Source organism: Lissotriton vulgaris, chromosome 12 (genome assembly GCF_964263255.1).
Source record: "Lissotriton vulgaris chromosome 12, aLisVul1.2, whole genome shotgun sequence".
In the NCBI taxonomy this organism is placed as follows: domain Eukaryota; kingdom Metazoa; phylum Chordata; class Amphibia; order Caudata; family Salamandridae; genus Lissotriton; species Lissotriton vulgaris.
This window is the reverse complement of record NC_141700.1, coordinates 8606314-8627520: the sequence shown is the minus strand read 5'-3', so window position 1 is coordinate 8627520 and position 21207 is coordinate 8606314. Positions and strand designations below refer to the sequence as shown.

At 53.5% G+C, this 21207-nt stretch overlaps 1 protein-coding gene across 1 annotated transcript in view; it reads right to left on the bottom strand.

Annotated features, from left to right (window-relative positions):
• ABCA7 (ATP binding cassette subfamily A member 7) overlaps nucleotides 1-21207 on the bottom strand; it is a 219895-nt gene that overhangs the window by 80417 nt on the left and 118271 nt on the right. The window contains 4 exon segments of the mRNA XM_086946714.1: nucleotides 10094-10198; nucleotides 11756-11867; nucleotides 18338-18540; nucleotides 19978-20050. Coding sequence (XP_086802840.1) covers nucleotides 10094-10198; nucleotides 11756-11867; nucleotides 18338-18540; nucleotides 19978-20050 — 493 coding nt within the window.

Here is a 21207-nt window from a genome sequence, read left to right as displayed (position 1 = left end):
TTCTTGAGGGCCCATACCACAGCGAAGGCCTCCCTCTCTATGGTGCTCCAGCGCTGTTCCCGTGGTAGGAGTCGCCGGCTAATGAAGGCCACCGGTTGATCAAGGCCGTCGGTGTTCACTTGAGACAGGACTGCCCCAATGCCATGGTCGGAGGCATCCGTCTGAACGACGAACTCTCGGCTGTAGTCGGGGGCCTGGAGCACAGGGGCGGAACACATGGCGGCTTTCAATTGTTCAAAGGCAGCTTGACACTCTGGGGTCCAGTTGACTTTCTTGGGCTGGTTTTTGGACGTGAGTTCTGTGAGGGGCCCCACTATAGTCCCATAGTCTTTCACGAACCTTCGGTAGTAGCCTGTGAGGCCCAGGAAGGCTCGTACCTCGGTCTGGGTGATGGGGGACTGCCAGGACTGGATGGCGGCAATTTTTAGCTGCAGAGGGGCCACCAGGCCGCTTCCCACCTGGTGCCCGAGGTAGGTTACAGACCCTTGCCCAATTTGACATTTGCTGGCCTTGATCGTGAGGCCAGCCCGCTGTAGGGCTTGCAGCACTGCTCGGAGGTGGTGGAGGTGCTCGGACCAATGGTGGCTGTACACAGCGATGTCGTCTAGGTAGGCGGCGCTGAATCCTTCGAGCCCCGCCAGGACCTGATTGACGAGCCGTTGGAATGTCGCTGGGGCGTTCTTCATGCCGAAGGGCATGACGGTGAAATGGTAATGGCCATCGGGTGTGGAAAAGGCAGAACGTTCTTGCGCCCTGGGTGTGAGGCCGATCTGCCAGTAGCCCGCCGTCAGGTCGAAGATACTGAGGTAGCGGGCAGCTCCCATGCGGTCGATCAGTTCATCTGCCCGGGGGATGGGATGTGCGTCTGTTCGGGTGACCGCATTCAAGCCCCGGTAGTCGACGCAGAACCGGAGTTCTGGTGTGGTGCCGGGGGCAGCTGCTTTGGGGACCAGTACTACAGGGCTGGCCCAGGGGCTGTCTGAGGCTTCGATGACCCCGAGTGTGAGCATCTTGGCTACTTCGTCCTGGATGCAGGCCCGTACCCGATCTGGCACGCGGTAGGCCCGGTGGCGGATAGGGGGGCTGTCCCCCGTGTCCACATCGTGCACACACCAGGAAGTGACACCTGGGGTGAGGGAGAACAGGCTGGCGAACTGTGATAGGAGGGCTTGACAGTCCTGGCGTTGCTCTCTGGTGAGGGCCTCCGAGAGTCGGACCCCATCCACGGAGCCGTCTTGCTCCCGAGTCCGTAGGAGGTCAGGGAGGGGCTCGGAGTCTTCATCAGCCCCAGTGTCTGTGGCCATCAGGAGGCTGAGTTCTGTGCGCACAAAGTGGGGCTTTAGTCTGTTAGCGTGGAGGACCCGGAGTGGGTTCCGGGAGGATTCCATGTCGATGAGATAGGTGGCAGGGCCCTTGCGCTCGATTACTTTGAAGGGCCCCGTCCATTTGTCTTGTAGGGCGCATGGTTCGGTGGGGGACATCACCCATACCTGTTGGCCAGGTTCAAATTCAATGGATGAGGCATTCCGGTCATACCACTTTTTCATGTCCTCTTGACTGGCCTCTAGGTTGGTTTTTGCCAGTTCCCGGAACCGCCGGGTCTGGTTGCGGAGGGTTAAGAGATACCGGAAGACATCTGGAGGGTTCTTTAACGGAGGCATCTCCCAGCCTTCTTTGACTAGGCTGAGCGGCCCCCGCACTGGGTGTCCATATAGCAGTTCAAATGGGCTGAAGCCCAGGGATTTCTGGGGGACCTCTCGATAAGCGAAGAGGAGGCACGGCAGCAGCACATCCCACTGGCGACGGAGGGGCTCTTCCAACCCCCCGATCATCCCCTTTAGCGTGCGGTTGAACCGCTCAACGAGTCCGTTCCCTTGAGGGTGATAGGGGGTCGTGAATCGGTAGGTGACCCCGCACTGTTGCCAGAGGGATTTCATGTATTTAGAAATAAAGTTCGTGCCTCTGTCGCTGACGACTTCTCGGGGGAAGCCCACACGGGAGAAGATCCCCATCAGAGCCCGGCCGACTACCGGGGCTGTCACAGTCCGCAGAGGGACAGCCTCAGGGTAGCGGGTGGCGTGGTCCACTAGCACCAAGATGAATCGATGGCCTTGTTTGGTGCGCGGGTCCAGGGGCCCCACAATGTCTATTCCGACCCTCTCAAACGGGGTAGTGACCACAGGAAAAGGTTGCAGGGGAGCCTTTAGTTTGCGGCCGCTCTTTCCACTGGCTTGGCACGTGGGGCAAGATCGGCAATGCTGGTGCACATCGTTCCTCATTTTGGGCCAGAAGAAGTGGGTCACTAGGCGACTGTAGGTTTTATCTTGTCCCAGGTGTCCTGCCAGGGGGACATCGTGGGCCAGGTTGAGCAGAAAGTCTCTAAAACGGAGGGGCACCACTAATACTCGGTTGGCCCCCAGCTCGGCGATTCTTTGCTCGCTGTACAGCAGATCATTGTCCCAGTAGACCCAATGAGTACCGGAGGTATCTCCTGCGCTTTGGGCGAGCGCTTGCTGGCGGAGTCCCTCGAGGGAGGGACAGGTCTTCTGTTCTTGGCGAAATTGTTCTTGCGTGGGCCCCCCCTCTTGAGGCCACTGGTCGAGGTTAGCAAGGTCGGAAGGTTGAGCTGGTTCGGGGGGAACGTCACGGTCGGTGGTTTCGGCTGGGGCGACCGGGGGCGGTGGTGCCGGCCATTCGGGTTCTTCTGGGCGGTGGTTGGCACGGGCGGCCATGGACCGGGTGGTGACGCACGCCCAGTCCGGGACGCCTAACATCCCCAGGTGTTCTCTTCGCTCCACGGCTGCCCACGGAGAGCTTTCAAGGTCATTCCCCAGGAGGCAGTCTACGGGGGCATCGTCTCGGACCGTTACTTTCAACATGCCGGAGACCCCTCCCCATTCGAAAGGGACGCAGGCCATCCGACACAGACTTTCCGAGTTATCGGCTGATCGTACAGGGCAGAGAATGTTCGGTAAATACTGTTCTGGGGTCACCAGGTGACAGCGGACGGCTGTTACACTGGCCCCGGTGTCACGAAGGGCTTCGGCCCGGCGTCCATTGATGCTCACCCATTGGCTGTACTTCTGGGTGTTAGCGGGTAGGGGGACCCGCGGGACCATGTCTTTCCCCCCTAAGCATGCTAGAGCCATGGCGGCTGGCTCCCACTCTTGATGCTCTTGTTCGTATTCTTCCTGCTCCTCGGAGATCTGTTCTTCCCCTAGGGCCGCAGCGGCCACTTGGCGGGGTCTTGGGCTCTGGTACTGCGGGCAATTTGGGTCGTTTGCATAGTGGCCGACCCGTTGGCATCGGTGACACGTGACATTGGCTCTGTACCCCGGTCGCGCCGGGGTGCTGCCCCGGTTGGCCGGGGGGGTGGTGCTGGTAGCGGGGGCGACCGGAGCGTTGTCTCTTCCTCGTCCTTGGCCCCCTCCTCCTCCTCTGGGTCGGTGCTGACCATTGTTGTTCCGGTTCTGTTCGTAGGACCCATTCCGGCCCACTCTGGTGATCTCCCACCGGTCAGCTTCGGCTGCGAGCTGCCGGGGATCCGTTAACTTGCTGTCGAGGAGGTGCTGGCGGAGTTCAATGAAGCAATTGTTCGACAGATGCTCCCATACCATCAGATTGAACAGTTGTTCGTAGGTCGTGACGTTGCTTCCTCTGATCCAGCCCTCGAAGGCTCGGCTAAAGTAGGTTACATAGTCCACCCAAGTTGTACCCGGGATGCGGGTGCAGTCTCGGAACCTCTGACGGTACATCTCGGGTGTGAGGCCATAGCGGGTGAGGAGTGCCGCTTTCATATGGTCATAGGAGGTCATCTGGTGGTCCGGGAGCTGTAGCAGGGTATCGCGGCCCTCATTGAGGAATCTCCCCCATAGACCGGCTCCCCAATCGCTTCTATCGATCCGGTGTGCAGTCATAGCGATTTCATAGGCCTTAAACCATTGCTGGATGTCGTCCTCTCGGAAATATTCTCGGACAACATCCTTGGGGATGTGTACCTTTTTCTCTGTGGCCTCTGAGGTGTGGGGTCGCTCGGGCACCCCTACTTCTTTATTCTGCTTGCGCAGGTTGATCTCGGCTAGGTTCCGTTCGTGTTCGTACGCCAGTTTCTTTTCCTCGAGCTCCCTTTGTCTCTGTTTCTCCTCTCTTTCTTCTCGGAGACGCAGGTGCTCTAAGTTGATTTTTTGTTCGGCCAACTTAAGTTCAACGTCCATTTTGAGCCGGGCCATTTCTAGCTCGTGTAGTCGGGTTCTTTCTCTTTCCTGGATCTCGTCTTGCGAGAGACCCGTTCTTTGCCCTTCAGGGGCCGTGGTGGTTTTTTCTGCGGTGCTTTGATCGGGGGTTCCGGCAGCCCCGGTCTCTGCCCAAGATTCTAGGGCATGCTTAAAATCGTCTTTGGTGCTTAGTCCGGTGGTAGCGATACCCAGTTCGATGCAGAATTGTTTTAGTTCACGATGGCTGTACTCCTCCAATTTCTCCATTTGGAACTTCTCGGTTGATCCGCTTTCTTTAGTTGTCATTGTGATTTCGTCGTGGGGTGAGCTACTCTCTGTACGTTATGCGGTGATTCGGATCGCGCCGCTGGCCACCAATGTTAGACGGACCGGGAGGGTCGGCCGAGACTACGGGGAGAGGTCTCCGGGGAGAGCCGTCTCCAACGACTGTACAGACAAGTAACTTCCCCCCCACAGACGGACACCACACAAGGTTGAAGTTTAACGAGGCTTTATATGCAATTCTTAGGTTACGATGATATGATACAAGGAGGTCTGGACTCAGGGGTCCCCTCGGTTCTGGTCTCTGGTTTAGGAAAAGGGGTAGCGGGACAGTCTTGTTACCAATGAGTGGAAAATAGCTCTCAATCCTCGAGCTCGGCGTTCTAGATGATCGGGCCGCGGCGGAGCCAGCCGGTCCCGAGATGGACGAAGGAAAAACGACGGTCCGCGGCGGAGCCTGCAGGTCCCGGTGAAGATGACGGTTACAACGGTCCGCGGCCACGCCAGCAGGTCCCGACGACGATGAAGGAGATGAAGGTTGCGAAGGCTGTGGCAGCGCCAACAGGCAGGACGATGGTGCACAAGACAGGGCTACGGCAGCGCCAGTAGTCGGCCTAGGATGAGTTCCTCTTTACGTCTCTCGACTCCAAGATACAACTGCCTTCCTGCTCTGGAGCTGCCCCAGTTATAGGGCTGGTGTGCTTTGATGTCCGGACCCTCGCACTTGGAGGTCGGGAGGTCCGGGATGAGGGAGTCCAGACACCCAGCAGGGGGGTGGAGCCAACGCCCGGGGAGGCGATGGGCGAGCGGCACTTGGTGGTGGAGAGCCATCGACACCTCCTTCTCCCATTGACCTGCCAAGTAGCCCGCTCACCTCCTGGGTGGATGGTGGTGCCGGGATGTCTGAGGCCTGGCCAGGCCCAGGGTTGAGGTCGGCCGGGGGCCAGGCGGCCACGTGGGGGAGTGTCCAAGATGGCGCCCCAGGATGGGCGCGTAGGCTGGCAGTGGGTCGGACCCACGAGGTGGACATGCTCGAGGGCAGGGGTCCCTGAGGGGACGGAGGACGTGCAAGGGTGGTGTGTAGTACCTGCGTGACCGGGCTCAGGCCTGGTCGGGCCGGGGGAGAGCGGCCTTTCATGTGGCCTGTCCAACACGACCCCATTAGGAATCGCAAACAGTGTCTGAGACACTGTTATATATTCCATTTTGTGGTTCGCAAAGTGCAAGTTGCAAAACATTGCAATTTGCGACTCGCAATACGGAATGGTTGTACACCTGGCCTTAATAATTCATGAGGTATGTCGCAATTTGCAACCCATTGGGAATCGTCTGTAATCACAGGGATGGTGGCTGCCGGGGTCAGACGACCACAATCTCTGTGATTGCTTTTTAAATAAAGCATTTATTTTCTGAAATCTTAAAGGAAAACGGGATGCATTTTAATAAGAAAAATGTCTGCACTCTCATTCTTAAAGGGGAAGGGGTCCCTTGGGGATCCTTTCCCGTCTGCGAAAGGGTTACCACCTTCTTCATGGAGTCGGTAAAATAGGAATGTTTGTAATGCACTCCGGACGCAAAACATTCATACATGCCACTGCAACTCTCTATTAGGAAGGGACACCCATGAAACACCCCTTCCGAATAGTGACTCACAAACCCTGTTTTGCGAGTCTGTAATAGGTTACCGAATCACAAAATGGGGTTAGTACAGGCCATGTGTATCATTATTAAAATAGCGATTACCTAATTTGACACTCTGCAAATCACAATTAGGAAATCGCTATTAGAATGTATTTAAGTCCATGAGTTTCATTTAGCGTTTCCTAATGGGTCACAATTCGACCAACCTTATTAATATTAATGACGCAGGTCGCAATTTGCGACCCATTAGGAATCGCTAAAATCACAGGGATGGTGGCCTGCTGGGGTCAGCAGACCACAATGTCTGTGATTGCTTTTAAATAAAGCAATCATTTTTAGGTCTCGCCTAGGCAGCGCTTGTGCGGTCTCTTCGAGACATGCAGTACTCAGGTACTTGAAGCTTGGTTAATTTTCCGCTCATCTTTTCATTTGGCTCCTGTTACTGGCCTTTCTAAATGGTTGCTTTAGATTTGTGAAATAAGCCATTGTAGTCCCTCCTTAATACCGCCTTTTCTTCTTTTGTAACCTCCCATGAGGATTGGACCTCTTACGTGTGTTGTTACTCTGTATGTTTTATTTACAGTCTGTGAGCACTATTTTCTTAAATGAGGTTCTCATATTGCACGCACGTTCTGCTTTCCTGAAACCTCTTGTTTCTTTTAAGCAGCGCAGCCATGCTTTATTTTATGTGTTTTGCTTCAAGAATGGTGGCCGCACCTCTAACGCTGCTCATGCCATAATATTTTATAAATTTAAACCGCTGTGGGTTTAAGACATGGTTTATGTTGGTTTTTTTAAACGCAAAGTACGCTTCAGGTCCTGCCCCGACACTGAGCTTTATTTTATTTATTTTTTGTTAAATCTGTTTATTGTTATTTGTAAAATTCAACAATACAATAGGCACATCTTTACAATCAAAATAGTTCTTCAATTATTCACGGGTGGTATTACATCAACAGTGCGATTCTTCGAGGGCGCCATGACAGTACATGTAATTAGTTCGTGGACAGGATACGAGCGCCCAGGTGTGCCTTCCGATTGGTAAACAGGAGTTAACACGTTTCACCCCTCTACAAGGGAGGGGACAAGCTTTGCATATTCATCCCAACCCCAAATGATAAGCATGTGCAATAGAACAGGAACAACTAACTGCGACACTGTCACCAAATAACATTACCGTTTGCCCTAATTCTCGGCCCCTCCAGCCTAAACCCACCCCCCTGCTCCCACTCATTTGACTCTCATGGCTTCTCATCAGGTGTTGCCTCGCCGCTGCTTCGCGTAGTGCACCGAAGTATGTGTCTGGTGTGGCGTTCTCTGCGCCCCCGCCCCTCTCGCATGTAGTGTCAGCCTAGTGCCCCGCCACCCCCTCTTCCATAGTGTCCCCTGTCTCCTGCAGGTTGTTTAGCATATGTTTCCATCTCTCTGCCATAGGCTCCTTACTGAGTCCCATAGTTTCCTCCCTCCGGATGAGGCCCGACGGCGCCCAGAACACCCTAGCAGAGCGTAAGCTATATGACAGCTACCACTACCCCACATAGGGTCCACCTGAACAGACTCCTGGGAAGCTGCGGATTCCAAGGACTCAGCCGAGTCCCACAAACAAGAGGAGTCCCTAGCCAACATGCAAAAGGTGTTCATGGCCCACAGGGTAGCGCTGGTCGAGGCAAACATATTGCGCCCCCAAGAGTCCAGCCAGCGGGCCTCCCGGGATGGCGGAGTCAACAGTAGCGGCAGAGGGGTGGAGGGAAAGACACGCATGGTCACGCGGGGCTGGGAGGTGCCGGTGCAAAAGATGTTGGGGCACCGGGTCCCCTGAGGCAGGTCGCCTCCAAGCCCCCATCAGGGAGGAAAGAAGCAAACCCTCAAAGGGAAGCAACAGCTCCCTCCCACCAGAGCCCTGGTGGAGAACCTCCAAGAGATGGTCCACCGGGAAATGAGCAATCGGGTCACCCATGCGCAGGATACCCACAGCCGTGGACACTGTGTGAGCGAAGGCCGCACCCGCCTCCGTAGGGCCCAGCGGTGGAGAACGCAGCTCCTCCGTGGGCAACAACTGCAAACTAAGGCAGCTGCCCCGAAGCCAATCGGGGTGGGCAGAGGCCAGACCTGGAAGTCAGAAGGCATCGAAGAATGGGGAACCTGCCGCTCCTCCAGCGGACACCGCGGCCTTGGAACAGGCGGGGAGCCACCCTTCGATGACGCCATCGAGGCAGCCACCTGCGTGGAGGAACAAGGGGGACCAGGGGAGGGACACAAAGATCTCCGCCAGCCTCGGCCCAGGATGTAACAGAGGTGGTCTGGCGAACCATGTGGCGGCGCCAGGGACGATTCAACCTCCAACTCGCCCTCCGACGAGGCAGCCATCCGCAGGGAGGGACGAGAGGAGCCTGTAGGGGGACGAGGGGTCCCCACCCTTCCTCGACCCACAGCCGGACGAGGAGGGCTCACTGACACCTGTGGCACCGCCCGGACCAGCAGGTGCCGGCGCTGTGGCGGCTTCAGCTTAGCCATGGACAAGGCCTCCGCCTGCCCAGAGGGCCGAGCGGGGCTCGGGGATGCGACCTGAGCCCCGGCAACCTTCCGCGACACCACAGGGACTCCTGCGGGAGTTTGTGGCGAAGCAGAGGTGCCGTAGTGCGAAGGAGGGACCCCAGCGGAGCCGCACCCCAACAGCACCACATCCTCCAAGCCTGGATCCGAACCAGCTGGCGCCAGAGTCACCAGCGGAGCCGTGGAGGGCCCCGTGCAAGGCAAGGGGTCCGCTGATGCCCCAGGAGGGGAAGGAGGAGACGCCAGCAAGGCCTGCAAAGCTGCCACGTATGTCTCCATATGGACTCTCGACGCCCCTTCACCGGGAAACGGTGGCTAGGAAGATGACACGTGGGGCCGCATCACCCGCGGAGAGTCCACGCCCCCGGCAGGCCAAACACCGCCCCCCGGGGACAGGCTGCGACACTTACCCACCGGGGATCGACGCTCTCGTGACATCAGAGAGGAGTGAGGACGACGAGAACGGCCGCTTCTGAAGCCGTCTGCCGAGGAAGATTGAGGGGATGAAGCCGACCTTGAAAGACGCGCTGAGAGAAGTTCCATCCGGCGCTCCCGCTGCGATTTCGGCTTCAACTGTTGGCACGCCTCACAATCAGTGGTGCTGTGATCTTCCCCCAAACACCACATACAAATGAGGTTAGGGTCCGTCGCCGACATAAGACGCCCACACGAAGTGCAAGTTTTGAAGCCCGAAGGCATTCACACACTGTTCCACAAAAAATAGTCATAATGAGGTAAGGAAAAAAGGGTCCAAGGCAGGCCCGAGCAAGACCGGATCCACGTGGCACGCGGAAAAGGAAAAAATTGACATACCCGCGCTGGGGTGGGACTTATGTGACCTCGCTGACGTCACGTACACGGACGACGCCTGGGGGAGTTTCGTGATGCCGCCCCCGCCCCCGGCGCGCAGGGATGCTGTGGCTAAAAGTTTCTGGATCCAGTCTCACGCCTGGGGATATTTCTACGTTAAGGAATCTGCGGCTACTAGTATCTATCAGATAAAGGGCTTAAAGCAGGGCTGTGTCCTTGCCCTTCCTTACTTTTATTTGTATCTTCCTGATCCCGGCCCAGCTAGTCGCAGTGAAAGAGCATGCCCTCTAAATCTAGGAAACTCGCCAGTACAGCTGATGTAATACATAAACTACATGGTCTTGTGGCTTGAGTTTGAGATCCCTGAGAAAAGTATGTATTCACTCATTCCCTAGATACATAGAAGCCTACACAGATACACCTGTACAGGCAGACTTCCACAGGCACATAAGCACCTGCACAGGTTGAACCACAGGCACATACGATTCACACACAAGCCCTTCACACAGACAGGAGCCTTGAACAAAGACACTGAATCATGCATACACAGGTACCTTTACAGAGATACACACAGTCACCAGACACAGACTCACCTGTAGCCTCAGCGTCCACAGCATCTCCGTCCTCACAGGCCTTCTCCGGAATACAGGCCGAGGCTCTTCCACTGATGCTCCCCAGTTGCACTGCTACACTGCCGTCTGCAGAGAACAACAAGACAGGTCATCACAGGATGGCAGTGAACCCCACTGACCAGTGTATGTGTCCAGTGAGAGCAGTGAAGCTGTATGCACATGCATGGGCAGACCTTGGCTTTTCTGCACATTCAGACTTTAGCCTGTCCTGCACCAACAGCTCCCAACCTGGCCTGTCCTACGCAGTCAGGCATTGGTCCATAGTGCACATGCAAAGCACACACCTTTATGCACATGACAAGGAATTGGTCAAACACATACATGTGGATTGAATGGGGAAGACCCCAAAGATGAGCCCCACCCAGCAGGTCTCCATTCCCGCCCTTGTTTACTTCTCGCCCTGCCTTCTAGGGGTAGTAACTCTTCGTTATGTCTGCACCACAGGGACAGGCAGCAGCCCTCGGCATGTTTACAAACAAAACCTGTTGCACACAAGAAAGAATGAAGTATAAAGCAATAAGATGTCTCAATGGACATAAAGTTCATTTGTTAAAGGCGAAGGATTCGATCATCAGTGTTTCAGATTTTTCTTTAATTGATTCCAGAAGGCCAGCCGACACGTGTTTCGTCGCAGGAAAAACACACTTTTCGCGACTCCTCAGGGCTGTAGATCAGAGAATTATGGCTACAGGTCGCGGTGCCGGTGATAATTCCGACCCGGCTCCGCTCGAGACCGGGTTATTAGTATCTGTAGGTGTAGCAATTCTTTGTTTCAATGAGGTACTCTCACATTAGTGGTGTGGATCCTCTGTTCAGTTGTAAAGCTGAGTTATTCTGAAGCCTTTGGGTTTAGGAGACTGGACAAGTCCTCATATTTTGAGGTGAAGGAAAGGTAGCGATATTCGTGATAGGAAAGTCGATCTCCCGTAATGCGGGGATGTATTCGGCGGTGGTGCCGTTCAAAAAAGCGCTCTGGTTCCGGGTGAGGTGACCGCACCGGAATAACTCAGCTTTACAACTGAACAGAGGATCCACACCACTAATGTGAGAGTACCTCATTGAAACAAAGAATCATTCTTCGACTTGCACTAGTTGTCAGTTCCCCACTACTGTCCGCTGTCAGCATCCCGATGACAATCTGCCGCTCCATGCAGGTTATTAAACCCAGGCCACCAACTCAAGTCGGGAAATTAATTCATGGTAACCTGGCAGGTGGTGCACAACAAGCACAGTGGAGAAATACATGTGCCACTGTGATATGCATGCACCATAGAGATGTGCATGTGATATTGAGATGTGCATGCAACATGGTAACATACATGTTCTATTCTGAACTGTATGTGCCATAGATACATGTGCAATATGGTGATGTGCCACAGATGCGTGTGTAATAAGGTGATGTGCATGTGCCATGGAGATACAAAAGTACTATCATGATGGGCATGTATCATGACATTATGCATGTACCATTGAGATGTGTGTGTACAACGGGGATATGCATGTTGCATGAATATACAAATTGCATGTAAAGAAGTAAGAACACTTGTGATACAAATTAATCATCTACGTCTAATGACAGGATTAAAACACCTTATTCGTTTCACACGGGCCTCCCCATCTTACCTTGTATTCTCACACTGTCCTGGCAGAGGTCAGTAGCTCCTTTAAAGACGCCCACATCCCTTTCGGGCTCTTCCGTATCAACATTTGTCTCTTCCGCAACCTTTAAAAATATCTGGAATGTATAAATGAACACTGTGAGAAAACAAGATACAATCACAGACTCTTCCTTCCCTTGTCGTGCTCCATTGTGTAAAGTGCTCCACACACAATGAAATGCATGTGCATGTTCCTACTGCCTCGCACTGCATACAGTGCTCTGCTATACATCCAGTGCCCGGTAACTACTTATCTACTGCATACAGTGTTCCGCTGTATATCCAGGGCCCTGTAACCGCTTGTCTAGTGCCTCACATTGCATATTGTGCTCTACCGTACGTCCAGTGCCCTGTAACTGCGTATCTACTGCCTCACACTGCATACAGGGCTCTGCTGTACATCCAGTGCCCTGTAACTGCTCATCTACTGCCCCACACTGCATACAGGGCTCTGCTGTACATCCAGTGCCCTGTAACTGCTCATCTACTGCCCCAAACTGCATACGGTGCTCTGCTGTACATCCAGTGCCCTGTAACTGCGTATCTACTGCCTCACACTGCATACAGAGCTCTGCTGTACATCTAGTGGCCTGTAACTGCTCATCACCTGCCCCACACTGCATACAGTGTTCTGCTGTACATCCAGTGCCCCGTAACCACTTGTCTACTGCCTCACACTGTATACAGTGCTCTGCTGTACATCCAGTGCAGTGTAACCACCTCAGGACACCCCCACGCCGCACGGCCCTCCAGCTGTAGGCGAGTCTGTGCCCAGCACCTCAGGTCCGCCCTTGACCTCGGTGCCCCCTCGCTGCCCCCTCGCTGCTGCTCGTTCTTCCTTCTGTTTTTGCCCTCCTGTGCATCTGTTTTGTTTCGTTTTTGTTTTGCACTGTAACTCTGATTTTTCTGTAGGTTAGCGATTTTGCCTCTTGTGCCCCTGGTGTGACCCCCCTTCGCTCCCCGCTTCCCGCCGCTGTTACATCGCGGCCCGCCCCCTTTTCTTTCTGTGTCCTCCCAGCTCCCGCCTCCCAGCTGCTCCTCCCTCCCACTTCGCCTTAAATGGAGACCGCGCGTACGCGCAGCGGTCACGCGCAGCGGGCGCGCCGATCTTGCGCGAAGGCGCACCAAAGGCAAGCCTGTCTATGCCCGTCCGCGCCCGGACCGTGCCCAGCGCCACAACTACTGGCTCCCGCCGACGCCAGACCACACGACGAACCTACGACGCCGCCACCCTCAACACACTCAATGCCGGCCGAACCCCCGCCTGCTATCAAGCCACCCCGAGGCGCACCCACGGACCCTTCACCTGCCAAGCCTGCAAATACACCTGCCTTCGGACCTGCACCGCACCCGCCAAGCAAAGCACCAGTAGCAACCACCTCAAGTGCATCCTGCTCAACACCCGCTCCGTCCACAGACACGCCGTCGAACTCTGGAACCTGCTCGACACAACATCACCAGAAGTCGGCTTCCTCATGGAAATCTGGATGAACGCCTCCTCAGCGCCCGAGATCGCCGTCGCCATCGCCATCCCGGACGGATACAAGATCACCCGGAGGGACCGCGTCAACCAGACTGGAGGTGGCATCTCCATCATACACAAGAACACCATCCGCATCACGACCAGCTCCGACGACACCGTTAAAGCCGCCGAACACCTACACTTCCAGATACACACCGACCCCAAGACCACACTCAGAGGCACCCTCATCTACAGACCCCCGTGACCACGCACACAATTCAGCGTAGACATCACAGATTTCAACAGCCCGCACGCCCTCCCCTCCGTTGACTACATCCTCCTAGGGGACCTCAACTTCCACCTGGAGAACAACAAGGACAGCAACACCACCACCCTGCTGGACAACCTCACCAACCTCGGTCTCAAGCAACTGGTGAACACCCCCACCCACTACGCTGGCCACACGCTTGACCCAGTTTTCTCCTCCAGCAAGCACATCTCCTTTAGCCACGCCACCGGACTCCACTGGACTGACCACAGATGCGTCCACTTCAGCTTCAGAAGAACCATGACCCACCACAACCCGCAACAGGCTCCTCACAGGAACTGGAACAAGATCACCGCCGACCAGCTCACCACCTGCCTCAGCCAGAACCCTCCCGCCAGCACAACGGACCCCAACGAAGCAGCCAGCAACCTCAAACAGTGGATCACCAACTGCGCAGACAACCTCGCACCACTGAAGACCCCCCCTCAGCAGACACAGCAGCAAGAAAGCCTCTTGGTTCACCAAAGAACTTAAGAACTCCAAGAAGAACTGCCGTACCCTCGAGAAAGCCTGGCGCAACGACCAGACCACAGACAACATGACTGCCCTCAAGCAAGCCACCCACAATCACCACCAGCTGATCTGCACCACCAAGAAGACAGCATTCAAAGAACGACTGGACAACATCGCCCACAACAGCAAGGAACTCTTCAGCATCGTCAAAGAGCTCTCCAACCCCAGCGCCGGAAACAACAACATCACTCCCTCGCAAGATCTCTGCGACTCACTCGCCTCGTTCTTCCACCGCAAGATCGCCGAAATACACAACAGCTTCGGCGTGCCAACCACGCACCCAACCACCGAACCAGCGCCCCCCACCACCACCCTTTGCACCTGGACCCCGGTCAGCACCGAAGACACCACCCGCACGATGAACACCATCCACTCCGGATCCCCAACCGACCCCTGCCCCCACCACGTTTTCAACAAGGCCGACTCCATCATCGCACCCCAACTCCGGGACATCATCAACGCCTCCTTCAACACTGCCACCTTCCAGGAAAGCTGGAAGCACGCCGAGCTCATCGCCCTCCTGAAAAAACCAACTGCGGACCCCACCGACCTCAAGAACTTCCGCCCCATCGCGCTCCTCCCTTTCCCTGCCAAAGTCATCGAGAAGACCGTCAACAGACAGCTTGCCGCCTTCCTCGAGACGACTCGCAGTCCGGCTTCCGAGCCAACCACAGCACCAAGACCGCCCTCATCGCAGTCACTGATGACATCAGATCCCTGCTCGACAACGGGGAAACAGCGGCCCTCATCCTCCTGGACCTCTCCGCAGCGTTCGACACTGTCTGCCACCGCACCCTAGGGCAGTGCCTGAGCAATCGGAATCCAAGAGAAGGCACTTGAGTGGATCATCTCGTTCCTCGCCGGAAGAACCCAGAGAGTCCGCCTCCCCCCGTTCAGATCCGAGGCCACCGAAGTGATCTGCGGCGTACCACAGGGATCATCGCTAAGCCGCACCCTCTTCAACGTTTGCATTAGCCCCCTCGCAGCCATCGCACGCCAACACAACCTCAACATCATCTCCTACGCCGACGACCCCCAGCTGATCCTCTCCCTCACCAACGACCCAGCCACCGCCAGAACTAGCCTACACGAAGGGATGAAAGACGTCGCCGAGTGGATGAAGAACAGCCGTCTGAAACTGAACTCAGACAAGAAGGAAGTCCTCATCCTGGGATCATCTCCCTCCGCCTGGGACGACTCCTGGTGGCCCCCTGCCCTGGGCACTACTCCCAAGCCAACAGACCACGCATGTAACCTGGGCTTCGTCATGGACTCCTCCGTCTCGATGACCAGACAAGTCAACGCCGTCTCATCATCGTGCTTCAACACCCTGCGCATACTCCGAAAGATCTTCCAATGGATCCCCACGGAAACCAGGAAGACAGTCACCCAGGCACTCGTCACCAGCCGACTGGACTACGGAAACACCCTCTACGCCAGAACCACAGCCAAACTACAGAAAAGACTCCAGCGCATCCAGAACGCCTCCGCACGACTCATCCTGGACATCCCCCGACACAGCCACATCTCCGCCCACCTGAGAGACCTGCACTGGCTCCCCGTCAGCAAGATGATCACGTTCAGACTCCTCACCCATGCACACAAGGCTCTCCACGACCTGGGCCCCAAGTACCTCAACAACCGCCTGACCTTCTACACGCCCACCCGCCAGCCACGGTCGACCAGCCTCGCCCTCGCCGCCGTTCCACGCATCCGCAGAGCCACCGCCGGGGGAAGATCCTTCTCCTACCTGGCAGCCAAGACTTGGAACGCCCTCCCCACCCACCTTCGACTGACCCAGGACCATCTCTCCTTCAGGAAGCAACTCAAGACCTGGCTTTTCGAGCAATAACGGACCCCTCTCCCCCCAGCGCCTTGAGACTCTTCCGGGTTCGTAGTGCGCTATACAAATGTCATGATTGATTGATTGATTGATTGATCTACTGCCTCACACTGAATACGCTGCTCTGCTGTACACGCAGTGCCCTGTAACTGCTCATCTGCTGCCTCACACTGCATACGGTGCTCTGCTGTACATCTAGTGCCCTGTTACCGCTTGTCTACTGCCTCACACTGCATACGATGCTCTTCTATACATCTGGTGCCCTGTAAGTACTTGCTCTACTGCCTCACATTCCATACAATGCTCTGCTGAAGATCCAGTGTCCTTTACCCGCTTTCTTTACAGCCTCACCCTCCATACAGTGCTCTGCTGTACATTCAGTGCCCTGTAAGTACTTGTTCAGCCTTACACTGCATTGCTCTGCTGTACATCCTGCGACCTGTAACTGCTTGTTCTACAGGCTCACACTGCATACAGTGCTCTGCTGTACATTCAGTGACCTATAATAAGTACTTGCTCTGCTACCTCACTGTGGATAGTGGTGTGCTGTACATCAAGTGATCTGAAACTGCTTGTTCTGCTCCCCAATACTGCGCACAGTGTTCTTCTGTACATCCAGTTCCCTGTAACTGCTTGTTCCATGACCTCACACTGTATATGATGCTCTGCTATATATCCAGTGCCCTATACATACTTGTCTACTTCCCCACACTGCATCCAAGCTCTGCTGTGCCCCCCGTGCCTAGTCATTGCTTGTTCCATTGACTCACTCTGCATAAGGTGCTCTACTGGACCTCCAGTGCCCTATAACTACTTACCCACTGCCACGGGCTGTATATGGTGCTCCTGTACATGCAGTGCTCTGTACCTGCTTGTTCCTAGGCCTCACACTGCATACAGTGCTCTGCTATACATACAGTGCCCTGCAACCCATTATCTACTGCCTCACACTGCATAAGGTGCTCTTCTATACATCCAGTGCCCTGTAGGTACTTGTTCTACTGCCTCAAACTGCATACTGTTCTCTGCTGTACATCTAGTGCCCTGTAACCACTTATCTACTGCCTCACACTGCATACGGTGTCCTGCTGTAATCCAGTGCCCCGTAAGTACTTGTGTACTGTCTCACACTGCATGGAGTGCTCAGTCACCTGTAATTTCCCCAGTCCTGAGGTCTAAAACTGTATCCAGTGAGAGGCCTTGTCTTGGGGTTCCAGGTCAGGCAGATGGTATCAGGCATCCACTGCAACAAACAATGTCTTTCTCCACTTGTGTCCTGAGTCACACTGCTGTTGCCTCAAACTGAATGACTAAGTACTCTATGGTAGAACTGAATCTGAGGTTTGGCTGTTCCCAGTTCAACATTATAGATACCCAGGTCTTCTTTTCCAAAACCTAGACTCCCAAGTCCTTGATGGCCATCAAACAGGCGTCCTTACAGAAGCAAAGTCAAAGTGGGCTGGTGATCTCACCAATTGCAGAGCACTTCCTTTTTAACCCCACGGCAGCTAAGTCCCTTGAGGGGCCTCTTTCTTGCTTGGCTCTGGTGGGGGCACCAAGAATCTCTACTGCACCTAAAATGTCCTTAACAAGAGAGCAGATAAACTTGTAGGGCCTTTAAAGGCAACTTGGCTACTGAACACCTTTCTGCAAGCAAGATCTTGGAGTGCGTTTGACCAACTACTTATAAATGAAAAGGAAGCAAGCCGGTATTGGCCCCGAAACTCGTAACAAAAATAAAAAGAAAATCATGACTTAGCTGTCACAGCACCACAGAGGTGAGGCTCACACCCTCTCTGATTGCACTGTACGGTCTTTGACAGATCAGCCTCTTAAAGTGGTCTGCAGCCCACTTTATGTCATTTAGGTCATTGCCTGCAGCCATCTATGTTCTTATGGATGGAATCTTCAAAGTGAAACACCAAACAGATTCTGCACTCTGTGGACAGTGTAGAGTCTGGAGAAAGGAACACGATGATCCCAAACGGGAAATCACCTGGGGTGTTGCAGGTCATCGACTGGCTCACTGAGCTAACAAATGGCCCACCTTAGCAGGAATAGTAACCTTTAAGTCTGTCTGAGCCTACGACTTGGATATTTGTATCTAAGTCAGCAGAGAATTGTATTGTTGCAATGAATTAAAAAGTCCTCCGTTTCTATTCTCCGTATAGTGCTGTCAATGCACCTGAATTCCTCTCAAGATGGATTGCAATATACTGTTGGTAGTTAGTTTTTTACATCCTCAATCCCGGTTGGAGATTTGTCCTAGTTTTGACTATTGTAACCGATAATGCTTCTTACATCTAAATATATTGCAATGGTGTTCATTATAATAAAGTTTTGAATTCTCAACAAAACAAAATAAAGATAACCCATCATGGTGGCAGAAGGTGTCCCGTACCTCTTCCAACGTGGTGTCCGATATGCCGTAGCCTGACACGCCCAGCTCAGCCAGACGCAAGTCCAGCTCCTGGAAAAGCTTTGCAAAGCTGCCATCCTTGGCACCACCATACGGTAGGACGTAAACCACCTCATGGCCCATATCCTCCACCAAGCGAGAGCCGGAGACATGCGCCTGGACCAGAGCAGAGAGGAGAGACACATCTGGAAGAGAAGAGAAGACAGGCTGGAGTGAGCTAAAACACAGAAGAGCAACCAAGCAGAGCAAGAGTGCTGGGAGGCATAAAATGTATATACCAACACTACTCGATGCATTATGAACAGATATCTAATGCTTCGCTCTGGTCCGGCTCACACATTATGTATGATAATGTTTTTACTTTATCTTTTCAGCTTTACTTTAATGAAAGAGCTAATAAAAATGTGTGCGTTTCTGCTCTGACACACTACAGCCCTGCACATGCTCACGAGGGAATGAAAGATAGATATTTGGGAGATAGACTAAAGGAGGACGTGCTGGAGTTTGGGGATGTACGGAATGGACAGAGCTGCAGGAGGCACAACAGATTCAGGAGACAGAACTGGCCCCTAATACCCAAATAAAAACAGACAAACCATCTACACACACCCACAAGCACCTTTGGTAGACGTGAGTAAACATTTGGACAAGCACCTTGGCAAGGGGGGTTTTACAATGAAGGGGAAGCAATGACCTCAGCATGAAAACAGAGGCGAGTTACAGCTGCATGTTGTGAGCGTCAATGGAGAGGCCTCATCTGGAGTACTGTACCCCGCGTCTGAAAGTTCTGCTAGAACATTGTGCCTTGTTCTTGCACCTCATTTTCAGACTTAGGGCCGGATTCAGAGTTTGGTGGACATGCGACACTGTCACAAATGTGACGGAAATCCGTCCGCCGTAGTACAAGCTGCATAGGATACACCGCACTTGTGAGACGGATGACGAGATAGCAGTCACGTTTGTGCCAGAGTAACCCATCCACCAAACTCTAACTCAGGCATGCTGTTTTCCAATCCGGAGGCCACCTCTGGTGTGCCGTATTCAAATTTGGAGAACTCCCCTGGCATGTGGTGCACCATTTTGGATGCCCCTCTGGTGCGCCGTACTCAAACCTGGAGGCCACCTCTGGCATATTGTGTTGCGTGCTGGATGTGCACCACTCTGCTGGGTTTTGGACCATTGTGGCACCAATGGTTTACAGTAGGAATGGGGTGGGATGCAGGGAGGGGTAGCCGGGTACCAGACACATGTAACAGCGGTACTTCATGTGTGAGGCAGCCGTAGAGTGAAATCGCAAATATGCTTAGTTCTTCAGGATCATTTCAATCTGTTTCTATGCAAAAAAGAAGGCATCCTTGCACTCAGCTTACAAGGTTGTGCACTTCAACTTATATGCAAAGCACAGGTCACATCCCTGGCCAAAACAAGGATACGTTAAAGAGCCCACTTCCTGTGATACCGCTGCAACAGGTTCTCCCTCAGTGGTCGATGTGCATCAAGAACAGAGATCAGATCATGGAGACATCAAGAAGGGTTCGATAGGGAGGAGATGGAGGCGGCTTGAGATACTGATGGATAAGATCTACGTGGTTCCCAGGGTGGGATGAAGAGTGCTCACTGACCTGCAGAGCTGGTCTCGCTCGGCTGCTCGCTGCCCAGGCCGGTGTCACAGCTCTGCTGCGACGCGTTGTCCTCCTGCAAACAACCCAACGCAATTACAACTTGCTTCTCGGAAGATTTTAGTGGAATTTCCAATCTCAGGCGGTCATAGAGAGAGAGAGAGAGAGAGAGAGAGAGAGAGAGAGAGAGAGAGAGAGAGAGAGAGAGAACAAGCACAGCTTTCTTAAAACCTTACTGAGAAAAGGTTAAAGAGCCGGTTTGAGTACATAAAACTGATGCTGATTCTAGTCTAAGGAAGTTTACATTCCTGAGCTGAGCCGGGCCCTGGAAGGGAAAGCCATATCAAGGGCCAAATCCTTCCAAAAACTCGCCTCTTCTTAATTGTGCAGGAAGTAAAAGACTCTGAAACATGAACGAGATAATGAAAGAGGAAACCACCTCGAGCTAGTGGTCTCCGTCAAATAATATGATCAGAGGATTGTGATTTCTGAGATGCTGAATAATCAAGGACTGGATGCTGAAGATCTTGTTTGCGCTCACAACATGATCTGGATCCAATAAATAGCTGAAAGCCATGAAATGCCAAACTATCATGCATGTGAATTGAAACAGAAGTGATCAGAAATGTAAATGAGAACAAACAAGAGAGGCTCCCGCAAGCCTAAACTACGTATGCGAAGGGTAACACTGCTAGGTAACTGGTATAGCACGTGTGTGCCGGGCCATCGTCGACTTACCCAATCAATTAGAATATTAAAACAGATCTTGCTGCAGCGAATGACGGACATCATGAGGAACAAGCAGTAACATTGCTCTTGCTTCCAGTGATAAACCTGCTGCCTCCCACCTCGTGCTAATACAAACTGAATAAGCAAGCAACTAAAAACTAAAAGTGAAATCTGAGGCAACAGAATATTGGTTTCAAGCTAATGTAGGCTGACTGCCTCCCTCAGGGTCATTACAGACACCATTTTCAGTTCTTGGCATTAGTTTGATAGCCTAAAGCATTCTGGGAGTGGTGGTCTTGTTTTGCTTCCAATTGGCTTATTATTCTAGGGCATCTCAAACAAGTGATTGGTAGGTGAAAAGTTTAGGACTGGCCACAGAAAGAAAGAAATATCAAAGGAGAAAGAAGGTGAGACAAAGAGAGTTAGAAAAGGAGATAAAACCAAGTGACAAAGTGAGAGAGAGCATACGAAGAACAAGACAGAGTGTTTGAGAAAAGGATACAG